Raw genomic sequence first — 18,079 nt, 5'->3', positions numbered from 1 at the left:
AGTATGAAGAAATTAATACGTTAAATTAAGTGGAAAACGATATTGCTATTTTTGTACCCATATTTTATTCATATCTCTGTAAAAGCGAACAATATTTTCAGTGATTCCCACCACACAGTGTGCACCGATAAAATTGCATTAATTTGTAATGTCTGCCTTGATAAAGAAATTATCTCGAAAGAAGTAAATCTCCATACATGATGATAAGCCGAAAAGATGGAATTGCGCATGAATACGTCAGAGGTTAAAAAGAATCTATGATATAAATCTCCTAGTGCACTGGACCGAATATTTTTGTTCGTGTGTGTATAAACTCCGCCAATCAATAATGTCAGAGTTATCGTCCGGGTATAATAAAATGTCCACGATAGCCGTGGAAATACCAAAAACGCAAAATATTATAATTCTTAATTCAGTTATTCCACGCTATCCATAGCGATGGAACGTCGTGTAAATGTACACGCAGGTTTCAATCAAATACGATAAAATCTTTGACAAAATTTCCAAAATACAGTATAATTTAATTTTCCTTATAATTAGACTACATATTTTTATGCAATTTGTTTTGTCTCTGAATATAAATAAGAAATAATTTAGATTATTTCATTTAGTAAATATTCTACTTCGAATATCTTTTTATAGTTCTGCATATTATGCGCATTCTAAGCATCTTAAATTTATGATAAAAATTTATAATACCCAAAAATCCGTAATCTACTTATATTATATACAGTTAATGAATATTGACTTTTTTAATTACAACAATCATTAATCCCTGCTATAAATAAACTAACAATAAGTTTCTATTGAATTATAAAAACAATGTATCTGTACATATTTCGTTGAATTTCTTCTCTTGTTTTTTTTGTTTCTATGATGATACATTGCTGGCGCGTGTAGTGAAAACATATGGAAGGGGTAATGATTTTTATTGTCAAGGTTTAGAATGGCTACAAAGTCAACATCTACCTCTTACTCATCTTGTGGAGGAGGAACAAGGATCACTAAGATCTTGTAACGGTGAAGATGCCTTGGATTTTCCCCATCATTATACCAAAGACGTTCATGCATATCTGTGAAAGATGGGATCTACGGAAACATATAATTTAAAAGATATTTAGCCATTATAAAAATATATAGTATAAAATATTTAGTCGTAACAGCTTGTACAATATAACTCTATTTAAAAGAGAGAAAATACAGAGAATTTCAAATATTACAATATACAGGATATACCAAAATTCATGATGGAAGGCGAAAAAGGGCGGGGATTCACTGTAGGAGAGATACGTAGCGTGATAATCTTTGATATAAGACTCCGTCTTCGACAAAATTAACTATGAGGTTTCGTCAAGTATGCGTGCACTTGAGAGATAACGAGAGTCGGTTGGACTGGTTTTCTTTGCATTTATGTACTGTTCGATAGTATACGCAAAAAGGGGGTATTTCCCCATGTAAAGGAAGTCGACAGTGTGGAGTGACAAATTTTTATATAAGGCTTCGTTTTTTCGAAGAAATCAACTATGTGATTTCGTCAAGTATGCGTAACGAGATAACGAGAGTCGGTTGAACGAACTTCTTCTGCCAATCTGTTGGGCAGAATACATACTTGATGGAAATTCACAGTCGACCTTCTTTAATACAAAGGCTTATATTAAAAATTGCCATTCTACATTTTCCACTTACTTTCGCATGCGGAATCATTCCCTTTCGATTTTTAGCATGATCCTTGGTACACCCTGTATCTGGAAAAATGAAAAAAAAAAAAAAAAGAAAACGTTACATAAGATATTTTGACTCAGAAGGGAAGAGGAATATTTTGCATATTTTTTATATTTGTACGCGTTATATGCATACAGTGGAACTCCGTTTATATGAACTCCATTTACATATACGAAGGAAATTTTAGTAGTGTCTGGTCGTCTGAACTTCTACCGAGCTCCTATTCATCTGAACTACTGCCGAGCGTCAATCCACTTATCTGAATGTCTTACTGTAAGATGTAAGCAGTAAACAGTAGAGGCACGTGTTATGTGACACAATCTCTTGCCTCGAAATCGATACCAGTTTGCAGCATTATTATATATTTAGGCGTAAATATTTCGTGGAATCTTATATAAATATGAACTGCTATTAACTGAACGAAAAATCACGAACGGGTAAAAGTAGACGGGTTTCTGTTATACGAGCGACTTGATTATATGAACCAACTTGTCCCCTAACGGGTTCATGTAAGGCGTTCTACTGTACTGTGCATTTTTGCACACATTTCAATTCCCCATAAATAATCACTCGCAGTTTACTCATCAGCCTTGAATAACAAAGCGTAAGAGAATTGGTTCTTCACTGATCACAGAATATATCTATAATTCGCTTCGATTGTTTGTTTCTTAAGATGACGAAGCACAATGTTTCTGATTCACATGTACACGTAATAAAATTTCTTCGATTGATACTATAATTAACGACAATAAAATTACAACAAAGGTCATCAATTTCACACGAAGCGGCTGGACTACGCAATAAGAATTTTCTCCTAATTTGATGTAGAACTCACGTCATGGATATTATACGTTCTATTGGTGTAAATGGGTTTTCCTATGAACTTTGACATTTACAATTATGCTTGCGATAAAGCCGATTCCAATCGACAATCCATAAATAAAGCAAAGAGTGAGCAACGTTATTGAGTGTACGAACAGATTACTATCTAATTTACAGCATGCATTACGAATAATTGTCCGATATTATGCATTGCATTCGTTAAGAAATATGAGTTGTTACCAGCTAAAATAAAATGCTGCTTTTATCTATTGATAATTAGTAGATTGCGGATATTTACGTAAACTTATATTTTTATAAAACAAATGAAACAAATGTGTTTCATCTACTAAATATTCATTGGAATAAGTACTGATCTTTGGGTATTTTATATATTTTTGCGTATTATACACATTCCGTGCGTTCATGTACTTTAGGAATTTTCATAAATGCATAAAAATTCGCAATCTTATAATTAGACTGATATTTTGTATGTGTCGTTGAAAATCTGCTCTCCGAGTTCAGAAAAATAGTGTTTGTTTCATTTATAAGAAGAGTACGTGTTCTTATATCGATCATTTGTACGACCACCGAAATGTGAGAATGATAAAATTCTATTATTCATCAATACCGGTTTGACATTTCAAAGAAGTCTTAGAGGAAGATTTGTTGCAATGAGTAAATTATACGCGTTCGTAAAAATATACGTGATTTAATTAATTCGCAAAATCTCTTGGGTTTATCAAAATTATAATACATTTAAAAATATACATATATAGATATAGAATATATGTCGATGGAAAAAGTGTTGCGTGATTTAAAGTTTTTGCAAAAATGTTCTACATATAATTTCAAAGATAATATTTTATAATTCAAGATTAATAATTCATTAGGATAATATTATTGGTATCCAATCCTAATTACCGTCATTATGACGTAATATATTCCCACAACATTTAGATATAGATTACAATAAATTGTTTTATAACTTATGCGTAATAGGTTTTGAACCACGTATTTTATCATGTCCACGTCATAAACAGAGTATAATTTAAAATTCACAACTGCAATTTGTTATATAAACTAGCCTCAACTTCCTGGAGCTGCTTGTTCATCGACTGATGAGTATCTTGACCGACACTTTTTAATTTTATTTTTGAATCACGAGATGGCTATAGTAACTACTGTTCAGGATAACCTGTTTCCTTCATAGAAGAATAATTCTTGGCTTTTCTATTCTATTCTTTATAAACTTATTTATGAATTAATATCTATACCAGTATTAATTTGAAATATGATTAGTAAAAGGAAAGAAAATTATAGGAAATACGATTAGTAAAGAAAAGGAAATTCTCAATATATTGCAATATTTTGACGCGGATCATTTTTATTTTTTTTTTAGTCAATGTCAATGATGCAACATCATTAACTACATCATCATTGACTAAAGTATAGACATGACACTATTATATGGAACTTTATCTTTTACGTTCTGAAATACCGACCTGGAAGAAATCATATTTCTTACGCCCTCTATGATTTGCTACGGCGGAAATGGGAATTAAAATCAAATTTTATTACTCAACTATGTACAACATACAGGCAATAATATACACTCACTATGATAAAAAATAGATATTTATCTACTTTACCTTACTTTATCTACTGAAATACGATGGAAGTCCAATACATAATTATGCACTTAAATGCTACTACTCATATATTACTTAAATATTAAAGTACTTATTTATTTAAGCACAGTGGTACTTTCTAGTAATATTTGATTCATTCTTGGACGGATTTGAATGTTACACTTTTATATTTTATACTGAATATAGGGATATACATTATCATAAAACATGCCCGAAGCGAGCCTGATAACAACAAACCGCGTACAGCCTTCGATCAAAACGTATCTGAACATGTCGTTAGATTCTTTCGCAACAATAATAACATTTTTTTCGTATAAATTTGATAACGATATTAATAGAGAAAACTCGTGATTGAAATATAACAACACATAGAAGGCATTTCAATTTTTTGTGTACATATAAGAATTGAATGAATCGCCATTAATATTTACTTAATATTAACATTAATGTTAACCATTCATAAAATACATAATTGTTTATAACTTAATCATGTTACATATTAATTGGATACCTGTTACACGTGAATCGAACAAAAGACAATATAAGTGTATACGTACCTCCATCTCCGTAAAGAAAAGTTAATTACCAAACGTTCTTCATTGTCACCGTTAATTGTCACACTCGTTACATTCTCACGTCTATTCTTTCGAAGTTATTTTCGTACTTAACCAATGATCTGCACAGAACGTAACCAAAGATTTAAGATTAATGCATAAAACTGAAGCAATTGTGTTAAAACGAAGAAATAATCAAACTCAAATTAATTAAAAGCTTATAATACAAACTATAGATGATACTAACATTGAAATAGGCGATCGATGACAAACGAACAGAGAAAGTACGAAGAAATATTGAACATCGCTATAAATATACCCTATAATAAAGTACTAAATAAGAACATATTAGTTAAACGAACCTGATTATAGTCGATAGAAGACAATAGATTTGTAGCAGAAATAGTATTACGTCGTTGAAGTTAAAATCACGCAAGGACGATATATCTTAACATCACGCTCTTCCTCAGTACAATGACATTTCGCGCCAAAACATCGTCTAACTGACTTCTGATTGGCTGACGCGGAACGACTTCTGATTGGCTGACGTGGAACAACTTCTCATTAGTTTAGAGCCGCGCACAAAATTGAAATATCGTATGCCGCGAAATTTGATTTAGTCGATCTGTAGCATTTACAGCGTAGATACTTATAAGAAGTTCCTAAAGTTTGTTATCTCTTTCATATTTACACCGATAATATTAATCGAATTTAATTTATCGCTAATCTTTCTTTATCATTATTGTTATAATTAATTTATTACAGTGGATATAACATTCCTCTTTTATTAAATAAAACAATATAAGTAATTAAAATAATAAATTAATTAAAATAATATAATCTTATGTTATTACAAACTAAAGCAGACTTTAGCGAATGTATAAGATTTATATTCTGGGCCTTGCTATTCAAGAAAAATACGTTTTATTTTACGAGTATAAAGAGTAAATTATTTTAAAGAAAATAAAAAAGAAAACGATTGTATTTTTAAAATGCATACTACAAAATTTTAAATATAATTTATCACGAAATATATTTTATTCCATATTTAGATAAATTTATTTCACCTTAACCCGCTCCTCCATTTATCTATGAAAAGGGTCACCACTGAATCAAAAGCCTCGGGCCCGAAAAATTTTAATACAGCTCTGCTGCTCGACCGCCTTCGGACAATGCGCATGCACCGTTTCTCTTCTGGGCGGGTAAATGTATATAAGTATTTCGCGAATTTGAAAAGATCAATAAACGTCGGCTGTCAAAAAGAGAAGGATTCACGCAAAATTAAAATCGTGTACATTTTAAACTCTCAGCTTTGCGATTCAAACCGTCATGTTCATATCACAAAATACGGGCCTATTACTATTATATCATTTTATGACATATTATATCATTTTCGATTATAGTAAATACTCATGATACGATTATAATTATATGGTAAATAATGGGAGTTAATTGCTTGCAATCGCGATTATATTTTTATATACATAATTAGGGAACTTATAACACTATTAGAAACTTATTGATTTTCAAAATTGCAGAGTATCAAATTCAAGGGAAAACGTTTGAGGCTTTTTGGTAATGAAAACTAAAGAGATACTATATTTTGTCTGAATGATTGTGGTCCTTAAAATAGGTCCCGTTTGTAATTTATAATTTCATTATTTTCTATATTTATTATTAGAAGCTATAATAATTTATTAAAGTAAAGAATATATACAACTTTTCTGTATATTATAATATTTCTTCTAAATTGAATAGTAGAAAAGATGTAAATTTAAAATGTTAATTGTTTTCTGAATGTTTCCTTTGCATATTGCAATTCTGTTCGTTGCATAGTGTCGCTATCTCTCGCAGCTCGCAGTACTTTCTATAAAGATTTACAGAATTTTCCACGATTGCTCGAAAGATCTTGCTGATAGAAAAGCTATATTAAAAAATTCTATCCCTCCAAATAAAAAATGGATAGAAATGAAAGTTTTATTATATTTTATTTAACATTTCACAAGTTTTATAAAAAAACAGTTAGTCGGATTTCTTTTTATTTATTTTTCCACTCACTCTTGTATTTTTTATTTTATATGTATTTTAAGACAAAATAATCTTCAAGTAACATCAGGAGTAAAATCAATGGCGCATTTTGTTTTCAATAAAGAGAATTTAAAACATTCGATTCAAACTGTTTAATAAGCAAATTAACTTGAAATATGCTGTAATGACTTAAACGGGCTTAGAAAATTGAGCCATTTAAGCATGGGCCAGTTTTCTTGATATTTACAGAAAGCCATCATTGTTTCGTCTATTATCGGGCTAGTTGTCGACGTCATCTAATTTAGTGTTGCAAACGAGATCATTGCTGCTGATCAACGGGCTAATGACAAAATTACTCTCTTTGTTCTACAAGATAAATGTCACTTTCAAGGTCTTTGCCAACGGTATCCCACAATTTTTCTCAACTGACCTTTTTTCTCATTTTTCTTACTTTACCTTATAACTTTTCCTTTCTACACGTTCTCCTCCCCGATTACTTAAAAAAATTATATAACGATGTGTAATTCAAAATTCAAATAACAAAGTTGTTCAATGCAGTTAAATTAAGAAAATGTATATAATAATTACAATATTATTTATTATTTAATATCACAATATATACAGATTAATTACTACGTATTATTATATTAATTTCATTTTTATTAAAATAGTTATTTCAAGAATTATCTAAGCATGAATTTCTCCCTCCCTACCCCTATCGTGAAAACATACGAACCGTCATCCGATGTATGTATAAATCCATCGAACTGTGGCAAATTGCTAAACCTTGGGGACTATCAAACTTCAACCAAGCAATTAATACGCTCGTCGAATGTTTGTCTCCGTATACGTTTGTACAACAATTAACATGCTTCATTAAATATCAGTTTAATTTTGTTTAATTATATCTTTCTCTATTGATTCTACATATATCAGATTCTCCAATCAAAAAGTTAGGTCTCTTTAGGTCTTGTATATTTTTATTCGCGGATCAAATATATTTCAAGACCGCACGAGAAAAATACGATAGGTGTATGATCACGTTTTAATAGAATATCAATTTCTAAATTTACCACGCTGTCGATCAATCCTATATCGCCTTTCTCCAAGTTTCGTAAGATTGTAACATCTAGATGGAGTAAGAAATAATAATAGAAAATCATCGAGTAAATTCGCGACATTCCATTTCATCGTCAGAATGCGGTTTCGATACAATGTAATAGCCTAAATTTACTGAAAAATATTACAAATGATATTTGTATTGCGAATAAAATCGCGTTAACGTAACGTTAGTCTTTAAAGAGTTAAATCGACGCGAAGTATAAGAAATTGATAAAATGGACGTATTATATCACGTTCTTTCTGTAAGTACGACATAATCGGGAGGCAGCGATCGCTTCAGAACTTGAAGAGATCGGCGATAAAATGGTAATTCGTTCGAACAAATTTTTTGTTCTCCCTATGGAAGCGTATAAACTATTTCATGGCAAAGCGTATAAAAGCCTGGTCTCTCTACGAAGGGAGGAGAACTCCGTTTGAAACCGAACAACGACACTGACCACACGGCGTGAACTTTATTCTAGTGCCGCTTCTCCTAGGTCAGTTAGGTCCCTCGATTGCATGTTGTTATTATACTCGTGACCGATTATCGTTGGTATCGTCAATGGTTCACGAAGGACGGGTCAAGCCAGTTGCAACGATACGTTAACACCGTTGACACCAAAACTCTCCCCGTTCGATTCGTCGATTATGTCAAATTTCTTCGCGCCCCTCGAGGACCGTGCGACCTAATTTTTAACCCAGTACCTCCAATCTCGGTTCCATCGCTCGCGATATCTCATCCTCTGACCCCTGTATACCGTCATTGGATGTATTTCCATTTTCTGATCTTAACGTTCGAATTCTGACGATATTCGATATAAATTTATCGTTTCTAATCGATTCTCATAATCCAATGACCCGATATAGTCTAGTATTGTATCCTGTAACCTTTGTATTCCATCATTTATCACGTTTTCTAATTTCTATATTCCTATGCTAACGATTCGATTCTCTATCGCTCGAGATAAATCCATTATTCATAACCGATTCTCATAATTACGATCTAACGTTTTTAATTCTAATCTAATAACTCTTACCTCTACATTTCATATCCCAATCTTTATATTTCAATTCCAATTCGACTTTTATTCGTAAATAATTCTATTGTTATTATTAACCAATCTTTGTAATTGCAACCTAACGCCTCTAATTCTACTCTAATATTTCCTTTGTATTCGTACATTTCCTGTATTTCATTTGCTATTTTTTCCTGTATTGTATTTGCTCTGTATTCCATCGTTTCAGTTCAATTTTTTATCTGTTTTATTATATCTGTTTTGCAGGTGTTCGCGTACCAAACGACGAGAGGCTACGATTCGCACCATTTCAAATTTCACGCCACCATACACCGACCAAGGGGAATATGTGGGGTTAAGTATGTCGATAAAATGCCGATCTAAGGAACCCCATAGGCTACAATGTCGCTACGAAGACGCCAAAATTACCAAATTCTCGTCAAACTGGATTCAAAGTGGGTGCTGTCGTTTCATTTAAAGACGCAACTTATCAAGAATTTGATTTCGAAAACGAGACTTTCGAGTTGGAGTTTTACGACAGGGGAATCAAAGAATACTTATTCGAAGAGAAGATGGATCATTATAATGTGAACAGACATAATAAGTGAGAATAAGATCAGTGCAGAAGGTGGAGAAACTAGAGAATTCGAGCATGGCCAAGTGTTTCGTCTGTTACGAGCTTTCACAGAACAACGTGGACGATTGAACGAACAGGGGAGAGTTTCACTTTATTTGATTAGCCGATCACACGATGAGCCCTGAGATCGCAAAAAAGGTGTATTTGAACTTTGAGGTGTGTTTGAAATTAGACGCACGTATAGCGTGGCTCTTCTACTATCCAAAAAGAAACTGGTACGTGATGATTTCATATTGTATCGACAGAATATAATGTATCCTATGATGTATCATATAATGTTATAGCAGAGGTTCAGTTTTGCAAAAGGAATATTCATCTTTTTCTGGAGAAATGTTTATACTCCAAGCGAAATGTCAATTGTAAATTTCTTCAAAGAGAATTTTTTTTTTCTTTTTTCTTTTTTGAAGAAACTTTGGGGCATTTCATTCGAACATTGTGCGTTGTTTATGGTTTTATCTTGGTTTTTTGAAAGTTTAGAATAGTAAAAAAGCATCGATTTCTAATAAAATGATACAATATTAGGTAACATTCATATAAACTTATTTATTTACTTTTCTCATTGTTTTTGCTACTTGTTTATCAGCGAATAAACCGACGCTCACGCAAACCGTAAACCGATATATGAATCCATCGAAATGTGGCAAACTGTTGAAACCCCGAGAATCATCAAACTTCAACCACTCAATTAATTCAATAATTATTTGGCCCTGTACACGTTTATAAGGTAATTAACAAGCTCTTTCATGCTTCTAGCATGTTCTACGTAATTCGTACCTTTGCACAATTTTGAATAAAAACACGTAAATTCCGATCTTTGAAAATTCTACATACGAACTTCTCAGACGCCAAACTGATAAACTCCACTTCTTATTAATTTTCTAATTTCGTTGCGTAAATATGCGATTAATGTTGAATTTTTGACAAACAAATGGCTTATTTTATTATTAAACAACGATAAATTCTTAGAAAAACAAGAATTCGTTGCCCGACCGATGTGGCTTAAAACAGAAAAGAAAATAAAAATCGTACGTTTCAATGATTCCCAGGTTAGGATTAGGTTTCAAGTTAACAAGATAACAAATTTCGTATCGATCAACGTGAATTTTGCGAACGATAGATTCATTGAAATCTCAAACGTCTGTAATTTCAGTTTTAAAAAATGTTTCATCTAAATAAATCGTTTATATCGTTTCGTATGAAATTTGTTCAGTCGTTGACTTCAGTCGCAAATAATCGAAGCGTTTCTTCGCTACACGATTTCTTCGAACAGATATTCGTAAGAAATACTATAAACCTGCCTTTTTAAATGCTCTGTTAGAAATCGAGAAAGCCGGAACATCGGTATCAGAGATAGAGAAACATCGAAGAAAATTTACGTATGAGCGATCGATTGAAGAACGACGGGAACATAGACGGTCGTTGACATGTAAAGTAATTGCTCGGCTAGTTTCGAAATGGCGTGTTAACAGGTTGCGGGAGGGTCCCTTCATGGCCCCGATTGGAACTACTGTATCAATTCTCTAAACTCTATCGCCGGCTGTGCACATATACCTCTACACGCTTTATTTTCCAACTGGAAAGAGAGAGCCGGCTTCGGTAAATTGGAGCTTGCTAATCGTAAGAAGAGGTCAGTAGTGCAGTTTAGCCACGGTATAAGAGCGGCCCCAACATCGCTTTACTCCACTAAAGTAGTTGAACGTTGCACGGTATCACCATGAACGTAGTGCTGAACGTGGTGCCATTTTTCTTAGGTAAGCCATGCCACAGACAACGATGGCGCTCGTACACTTCTGTATCTTCTCATCATCTTCGATCGATCATCCTCGTGTATCTTTCTTCGTTCGCGCATCTATATCTCTTAATCAAATCTTCGTTAAAAAGGAAACAATTATTATCTCTCCGTCTATCTGTTATAATTTCGTTTAATCGCGATCGATCGGCAAGTAGTGGCTGTATTACTCGGCTCGGGCAGAAAATCCAAAGTACAAAGAGCGGCGAGCATGAAGTACAGCCGCGTGATGCGAAAGATAACACTGGACCGTCTCTAATCGGTTCTATTCAAGCCGGTCCAATCATTCAATTCACGTTCACGTGTGCTCGTGGGTAGATCGCACGAGATAGAAATCCGCGACATATCGTGTTCACGCCGGATCATCCCAGAAATGTGCCACGCAGAAACTAAGTTTAATCATTTCCGTGTCTTAAAACCTCTTTAATTTTCGTACCAGCATGCAAAATCGCGCTATACGTCTGTAACTGGTGAGATGGAGTCTATGAGATATTTTTCAGATATTTTATATTTTTACGGTAATTTGGAAAATATGCATAGCCAGGCGTTTTATTATAGTACCAGGGCGTGGATATGTATTCCAACGAACTATAATTCTAAGAAATATGCCACAGCAATCAAATACGAATATTAATTTTGCACGAGTGTATGCGTGCAATTCGGTGTGATGCTTCATCCGTTAGAACACAAATCTATACCGATTTAATATATAACTTATTCAACCGCCACTGTATAAATAGCGCGCGATATTAACTCTCATAAACTCCTGCAAGTTTCTACCTACGTGCTGAAATGACCTGTTATACGAATATTTATGAATATTTACTTAAACTATATTAGAATTACCAGGTATTAAATAAATATTTAATTCTGCAAAAACCAAAGAATAAGTTTCAATGAAACAGATCGATGTGTAGCTTCTCTGCGTGACACAAGCTTGTCATGAGACGCGACGCATTTAGAAGCTGGTCATCTAGACGCAAGTCTGATCACGCTGACACGTTTTCCAGCCGCACGTGTCGCCATTGATACTCCATGGAAGTACGGGCCAGAGTACACTTTCCACGTTCAAGTAAATTCAACGGCGATTCCCGAGGAAGGTAGCTACATGAGTATTCGGCTGAACGTCGCCTCGAAGCTGGTATGTCAACCAAAAGGACTCCGTATTCTCAGTTGTCATTTTCGCGACTCGAAAGCGGACAGTTACGCGACTGAAAGCCTCGATCCAGGAACACCAGCGGTCCCGGTCAGCCAGGTGTCGCGACAAGAAGCGTACGAGATCAACCAGGATCAGTTTGAGATTAGATTCACCGAGCAAGGACTGGATAGTCTCGTAGTGAATGAAAATATACAGCCAAGAGAGCTGGATATGATCAGGGTGATCGTGGGACAGTTGAACGTCGGTGTATTGGGAGAATACGATCAAACGGTCGAACTGATGGAGAACTTCACGCAGGGAGAGTGCGTGACGATGTTCTGGGTGGAACGGAATGTGATTGGTCATGCTTTATACGTGAACCGTGGCTACGTTCTGGAGACGATATTCGGATTGAAGGATGGACAGTTGGTGCAGATTAAGAAGATTAGAAATCTACATATGTGCACGCACAAGGTGCCGTATTTCTTTGGCAGCGCCGAGAGCATCAGACAAGTCAGCGACGTGGTGTCTACTGTTGTGAGTATTTGGAAGTATTTGGAAGTATTTGGTTGGATATTGATTTGGATTGGAGATTTTTTTGGGGGGGGGGGAGAGGATCGAATTGTTTCTGGAGAATTAAATAGTGATTTAACCTGCAATTTCGTCGAATACTAATTACCCTAAAGATGAGAATTTCATTCATATTTATTCAATATATTCATATTGCAATAAGCAATGTAATTTCTAGAAAAATTGCCAATTAGTATTTAAATGATCGATTTCTGAGAGACTTAAATTTGGTATTTCGAAATTCTGATAAAAGCTTTTTAAAATCTTCTAATGACTAATGGAAATACGTCTTTCGTTGCAGAGTTCGTCAGAAAGTCACATAGTAATCACATCCACCGAGTTCATATCTGGTACGACGAACGTGATAACTACCAGCAAGGTGTCTGAAGGAATGGTAACGACCTTATACGAAAACATAAGTGTGAGATTAGAGTCGATCCTACCCGCACTGGATGAACCACCTGAAGTAAAGGATCCTGAACCAGCTAGTATGTTTATTGGAAGATGGTTGATGGAAAGTTCGATGGAAGATGACTTATCGTTGGAAGTTTAAGATTTGCGTCGATATCTGATCATTTTCATTGATGTAGTCTAATGACGATAAAATTCATCTATCACTATTGTTGTAAATAGTGTGTAATTGTATTGTCATGTGACTCTGTAAATAATAAAGTAATCTTTCGTTTACATACATAAATCTCAAGTCATTTATGTTGCTTTATGAGATTATACATTATTTTTTAAAGAATTTCGTTAATAAATTTCTCTAATGAAACATATGAATTTTTTTTAAGCAGGTAACTATTATAAGATTAATGTGCATAATAATATTGTATTGCGTATAATAACATAACGTATATTGATTCATCCATATCCACTTAAATGTCGCTTGAACAATTTGTAATAGAAAATTACACTGTTATTTTTACGTAGAATAACACTTCGTTTAGGGTAACACTGTCAATTTAAAGGAAATTGAAAATTCACTTAAATAGAAATTGCTCAAGCATTTCTGCTTTAAGTAATTATATAAATTAACGCAAGAAGAAACTGGAAATGCAAAGATTAAAAGCGCGATCTGCTTTAATTGCAGACTGCTTTAAGCAATTTGATTTGAAGAAAGGAAGCAAGAACTATATCTTATCGTACATCTGCGTTTCATTAGCAACAAGTAGAACGCGGAAATTTACAAACTCCTATTTTTATAAATACAATTTAAAAGACGAAAATTGGACAGAGATCTATTTAATATCATAACGAGTATTAATATATTTTGGATGTCTCATACATTTTTGCACCTTCGTACAGTGTTCTTAGCGTTGCTAAGATCTTCGAAATATAGCAAACTATACTTGTAGCAGCATATGCCAAAGCTGCATCAGTTAGAAATGCTATCAGCGAATCTGGGAAATGGAATTTGGCCATTAGACAGAGATGCGTTTAACGACAGCGAATTTGTTTGCGTTAGTAATACGTCCGTATTGTAAACAATGTAATGCGACAGAAGATCAGATACATCGTATGGTAAGCTAAAAGAAGACGAAAGCGTTGCCCAGATAGCTGACACATATAGCACATATAGCATATATGTCACAATACATCGAATCCTACAGAGACTTTTGTGCAGAAAACGTCACAAACTCGATGCTCAACATTATGAGCGTAAAAAAAGCAAAAATCGATCTTTGTAATATTCCATTTTAGACAAAAAATCGCGAATACCTGTTTCTACTTCCAATAACGATATCTAACAATCCCAACAAGGACGAAGTAGAATCGAAGAAACAGGAGAAATTAGTTTCCGCTAAGAGACTGGCTGTATTATAATATAAGCAAATTATTTGTGGAATGGGTAAGGCATTTTATAAGATTCCCAAAGCTATTTAATGATAAAAATGTCGTTGTAACTATGGATGGATGTATTACCCGTACTGAAAACGTAGACGCCATTTCACTAGCCTGCGGTCATGAAATAATGATGTTGTCGCTATCTACACACGCATCGACTGCAGCCCCGTCATGTTTCATCTTTCAAACACTTAAGCAGCAGATAGGTGACTTCGCATATCCTGGCAAAAATATAATATAGTTTCACGTGTCAGGAAAATCCACCCCTTAACACCGCTGAAAGTAGCTTAGAGGAATATGAGGTGTGTTAATTATTTAATAAAACCATTTTGTTAAATGGTATTTAAATGTTATAACGAGTAATAAAAATTGGTGCCATATTTAATTGATGATTTCTACGTGAAATTAGATAAATGTAAATCGATCGTCCGAGTCGATTATTTCTTAAAATTGTGCGAAGGATTTAGAACAATAATTTTGTATTTGATAAAAATATTAGCGTTCGGTGTAAAATTCAACTAGTAACTGTTGAACATTGAGACTTTACCAATGTCTAATGAACGAAGGGATTATTCAAGGTTATATTCAACGAAGCGAAACGAATCGGCGCTTAAAAATGCGCGTCGGCTGAATGACAATGGGTCAATTCAATTTTGGCCTAATGACAGGGTCCGATATAACAATACGATGGTCCCAAGGGAAAAAAACCTCCGAATAAAATAATTTGCGCAGTGTGACGCGACGAAGAATAGTTGTTCCAGTTCCGAAAAAACGGTCCATACCAACTTACCAATCTAAAATTGGGAATTGTCCGATTTGATGAACCTGAGAAGAATTATAATACTCCCGATTGCCACGCAAATTATCGCGACTTTTATCGATGATGACTTTGAAGGGACTTTGAAATAATTTCTCAAAAACTTCCACCAATCAAAATGATCTTAATATGACCTCGAAGGAAATGAAAAGACTTTAAGGCTAAACGCGCACTAGCGATAGTTTTGTCGCTGTGGCTCGCATCAATCAAAAGTTCAATTTCTTTTTTTAATAACAAAAAAGGTCGTTCTGCAGTCGCGTCGTACGATGCGCGTACTTCCATATAAACGAATGTCCTTTTCGTAAGCGATAAAACCATCGCGCAACAAATTGTCCTTAGCGCGTGCACAGCAATTTTCAAATGACCTAATTTGAAGTTAGATAATCTTCAGGTTGAATGACTATTTTACTCAAATTTCTATACTTAAGGCTAATAAAATCAGAGTTTTCGACAGGAAGATCGGTCAGCACCTACCTTCCAATTATCTCGATGTAGTTTCGATCGAAATGAAGAATGACTACGAAGTATGATCAGAGAATGACATTTTCTGACGAAAGATTACGAAACGATGTTTAGGATTCAACAGATCTAATCACTGATACAATCACAGTCAGATCGATCACTTTCAAACTTTCCAAAAATTCTAATGATCGATCAAATCTACTGCGTATGAACGTGAGACGAAATGAAATGGAAAAGGGCGTCCTTCGTCTGGTTGCCTTGTTTCCATTCGGCTTAAACGTTTCCCAGAACGACGATTGTGGAGCCCATTAAAATCTTTAAAGGCGTGTCTAGACTGGAACGATCTGGGAACTATTGAAAATGATATCAGGCGTGTGAGACGGTACGGAAGATGTCTGCAGGAACCACGATCCGCACGGAAGCGGTTGTTAATGAAATTGTTTTCAAGGAGACAGCAATGAATCAAGTTATCTGTCGTATAAAGAGGAGACAGATAGAACACGGTCGCATCAGTCGTCTCAGTAGAAGCCGTTCGACATGCTGATAATAATTCTACCATTTTTTCTGGGTACGTACGTACGTGGATCCGTTTTTTCACCGATAATTCGATGAATGAAAACTCGTCGCTCATACGTCACTCATACCACCAAACTATCCGAAGATCGGGATATTTTTGGTTTCAAATAAATTTGAATTAGGTTACTTAAAGGGGTGTTTTTTTATATTTTAATCCTTAAAAGTCGAAAGCAACGAAATTTAACCCTTCTGGCATTAATTAGTAATATAAATATTTGTGTTAAAAAATTTGTGTTAATCGTAACTTTCAAAAATCGGAAACCTTACAGTGCCGATATCATATTTGCATTATGAAAAGCGAAAAGTGCGAGCGTGAATCACCTAGATTCCTCGAAATTCCACTTCGTTTTACGGTACACGAGTATCGCTAACTTGTTGCTTGTTCACCTCTTCCATTTGTTTCACGAATTTATTTGCCTACATATCCGATTAATTCGCTCATGGGATACAATCGATTGGATATACTGTCCGTTAAAGCACCAACGGTTTCAACCACCGACGGCTTTAAAAGTAAACGTTAAAGGGTGATCTCGAAGCACGTGCGTGAGGAGATACGCCCGCCGATACCATATACAATACACATGTAAACAGAGGGGAAGATATTTGAACATCGGAATGAATAACGTCGATATTTTTCAATGAATAATATTGATTTTGTTCCTTCCGTCAGATTTCTCCATTCTACCGAAATTCATTAAAAGTACGAGAAGATTATACAAATAATTTGTCAACGGTTTCGGGGAAATATCTATTTCGTCCTATACAGTGCGAACCACGACACGTGATTAGCTTAGATCAACCTATAGTCAGTGGGTCGATCGAACATTTTTTTGGCAGATATAACATGATTCCAAGACAGCTTTAAGACGATCGTAATGGGCTTTTTGTTAACTCTTGTTAATTCTTCGGAGTTTTTAAGCTCGCATTCAGGTTTTTGTAGATAAGCCTGTCTTTTTTTTTTACAACTATCTTTTAGCAGATATCGAGAAAAATGCGACAAATGTAACAAATATCTTTTTTTCCATCTGAATGGCAAAAGTATTAAAAAAGTGCCTGTCGACTGTAATACACCTGCGTAGACGGCAAATTAATTGCTGTTTAGCAATTGTGGACTGTTATTTTTCCAACATTTCTTCGATTCTAATAGTAAAAATATATTTCTTACGATACTTACTAGATTCGTCTTAATATATACTAAAAGATCGGTTTAAAAAAATTATTGGTTTATCTAAAAACTGAAGTGAATGAAGCGTGAACTTGGAAACTCTGAGAGAAAAGAAGAGACGATAAAAATGTATTATGATCATCTTAAATCTCTTTAATCGCCGTTAGCGATTGTATATCGCTAAC

The 18,079-nt window shown here is 34.2% G+C and overlaps 2 protein-coding genes and 2 long non-coding RNA genes across 6 annotated transcripts in view; 2 read left to right on the top strand and 2 right to left on the bottom strand.

The window, feature by feature from the left end:
* Positions 1 to 577: 577 nt before the first annotated feature.
* On the bottom strand, positions 578 to 4,361 carry LOC112212899. The gene is made up of 3 exons (XR_002946752.2): positions 1,890 to 4,361; positions 1,687 to 1,745; positions 578 to 1,089 (listed from the first exon to the last, which is right to left on the bottom strand). It is a non-coding gene; the product is annotated as an uncharacterized LOC112212899 (long non-coding RNA).
* A 6,761-nt stretch (positions 4,362 to 11,122) lies between these two features.
* Positions 11,123 to 13,729, top strand: LOC100745498. Of its 3 annotated transcripts, none has more exons than XM_003489730.4 (3): positions 11,123 to 11,280; positions 12,329 to 12,993; positions 13,328 to 13,729. In XM_003489730.4, the coding sequence occupies exons 1-3, from the start codon at positions 11,244 to 11,246 to the stop codon at positions 13,577 to 13,579; spliced, it is 954 nt and encodes a 317-aa protein (XP_003489778.1). In that variant the 5' UTR covers positions 11,123 to 11,243; the 3' UTR covers positions 13,580 to 13,729. The 3 variants fall into 3 exon arrangements, with proteins under 3 accessions (XP_003489778.1, XP_012241429.1, XP_033176757.1); XM_012386006.3 differs by lacking the exon at positions 11,123 to 11,280 and adding an exon at positions 11,606 to 11,836; XM_033320866.1 differs by lacking the exon at positions 11,123 to 11,280 and adding an exon at positions 11,616 to 11,788.
* On the bottom strand, positions 13,617 to 16,495 carry LOC117151690. Its single transcript, XR_004461786.1, has 2 exons — positions 15,665 to 16,495; positions 13,617 to 15,095 (listed from the first exon to the last, which is right to left on the bottom strand). It is a non-coding gene; the product is annotated as an uncharacterized LOC117151690 (long non-coding RNA).
* Positions 16,496 to 16,576: 81 nt separating this feature from the next.
* The window catches only part of LOC100745377 (vitellogenin), a 4,706-nt gene continuing 3,203 nt past the window's right edge, over positions 16,577 to 18,079 (top strand). The window contains exon 1 of the mRNA XM_003489729.4: positions 16,577 to 16,721. Coding sequence (XP_003489777.1) covers positions 16,691 to 16,721 — 31 coding nt within the window. The 5' untranslated portion in view covers positions 16,577 to 16,690. The remainder of the gene's footprint in view (positions 16,722 to 18,079) is intronic.

This window comes from Bombus impatiens, unplaced genomic scaffold (assembly GCF_000188095.3).
Source record: "Bombus impatiens unplaced genomic scaffold, BIMP_2.2 scf_0362, whole genome shotgun sequence".
Taxonomy (NCBI): domain Eukaryota; kingdom Metazoa; phylum Arthropoda; class Insecta; order Hymenoptera; family Apidae; genus Bombus; species Bombus impatiens.
Note: the sequence above shows the minus strand (reverse complement) of the source record. Positions and strands in the feature narration are given on the sequence as shown.

Coding starts and splice junctions, on each gene's coding strand:
- LOC100745498 (XM_012386006.3), top strand. CDS start 11,794: ATGGAGTCTATGAGATATTTTTCAGATATTTTATATTTTTACG. Junction 11,837..12,328: donor AGATATTTTATATTTTTACG/GTAATTTGGAAA, acceptor CACGTTTTCCAG/CCGCACGTGTCGCCATTGAT. Junction 12,994..13,327: donor GCGACGTGGTGTCTACTGTT/GTGAGTATTTGG, acceptor CTTTCGTTGCAG/AGTTCGTCAGAAAGTCACAT.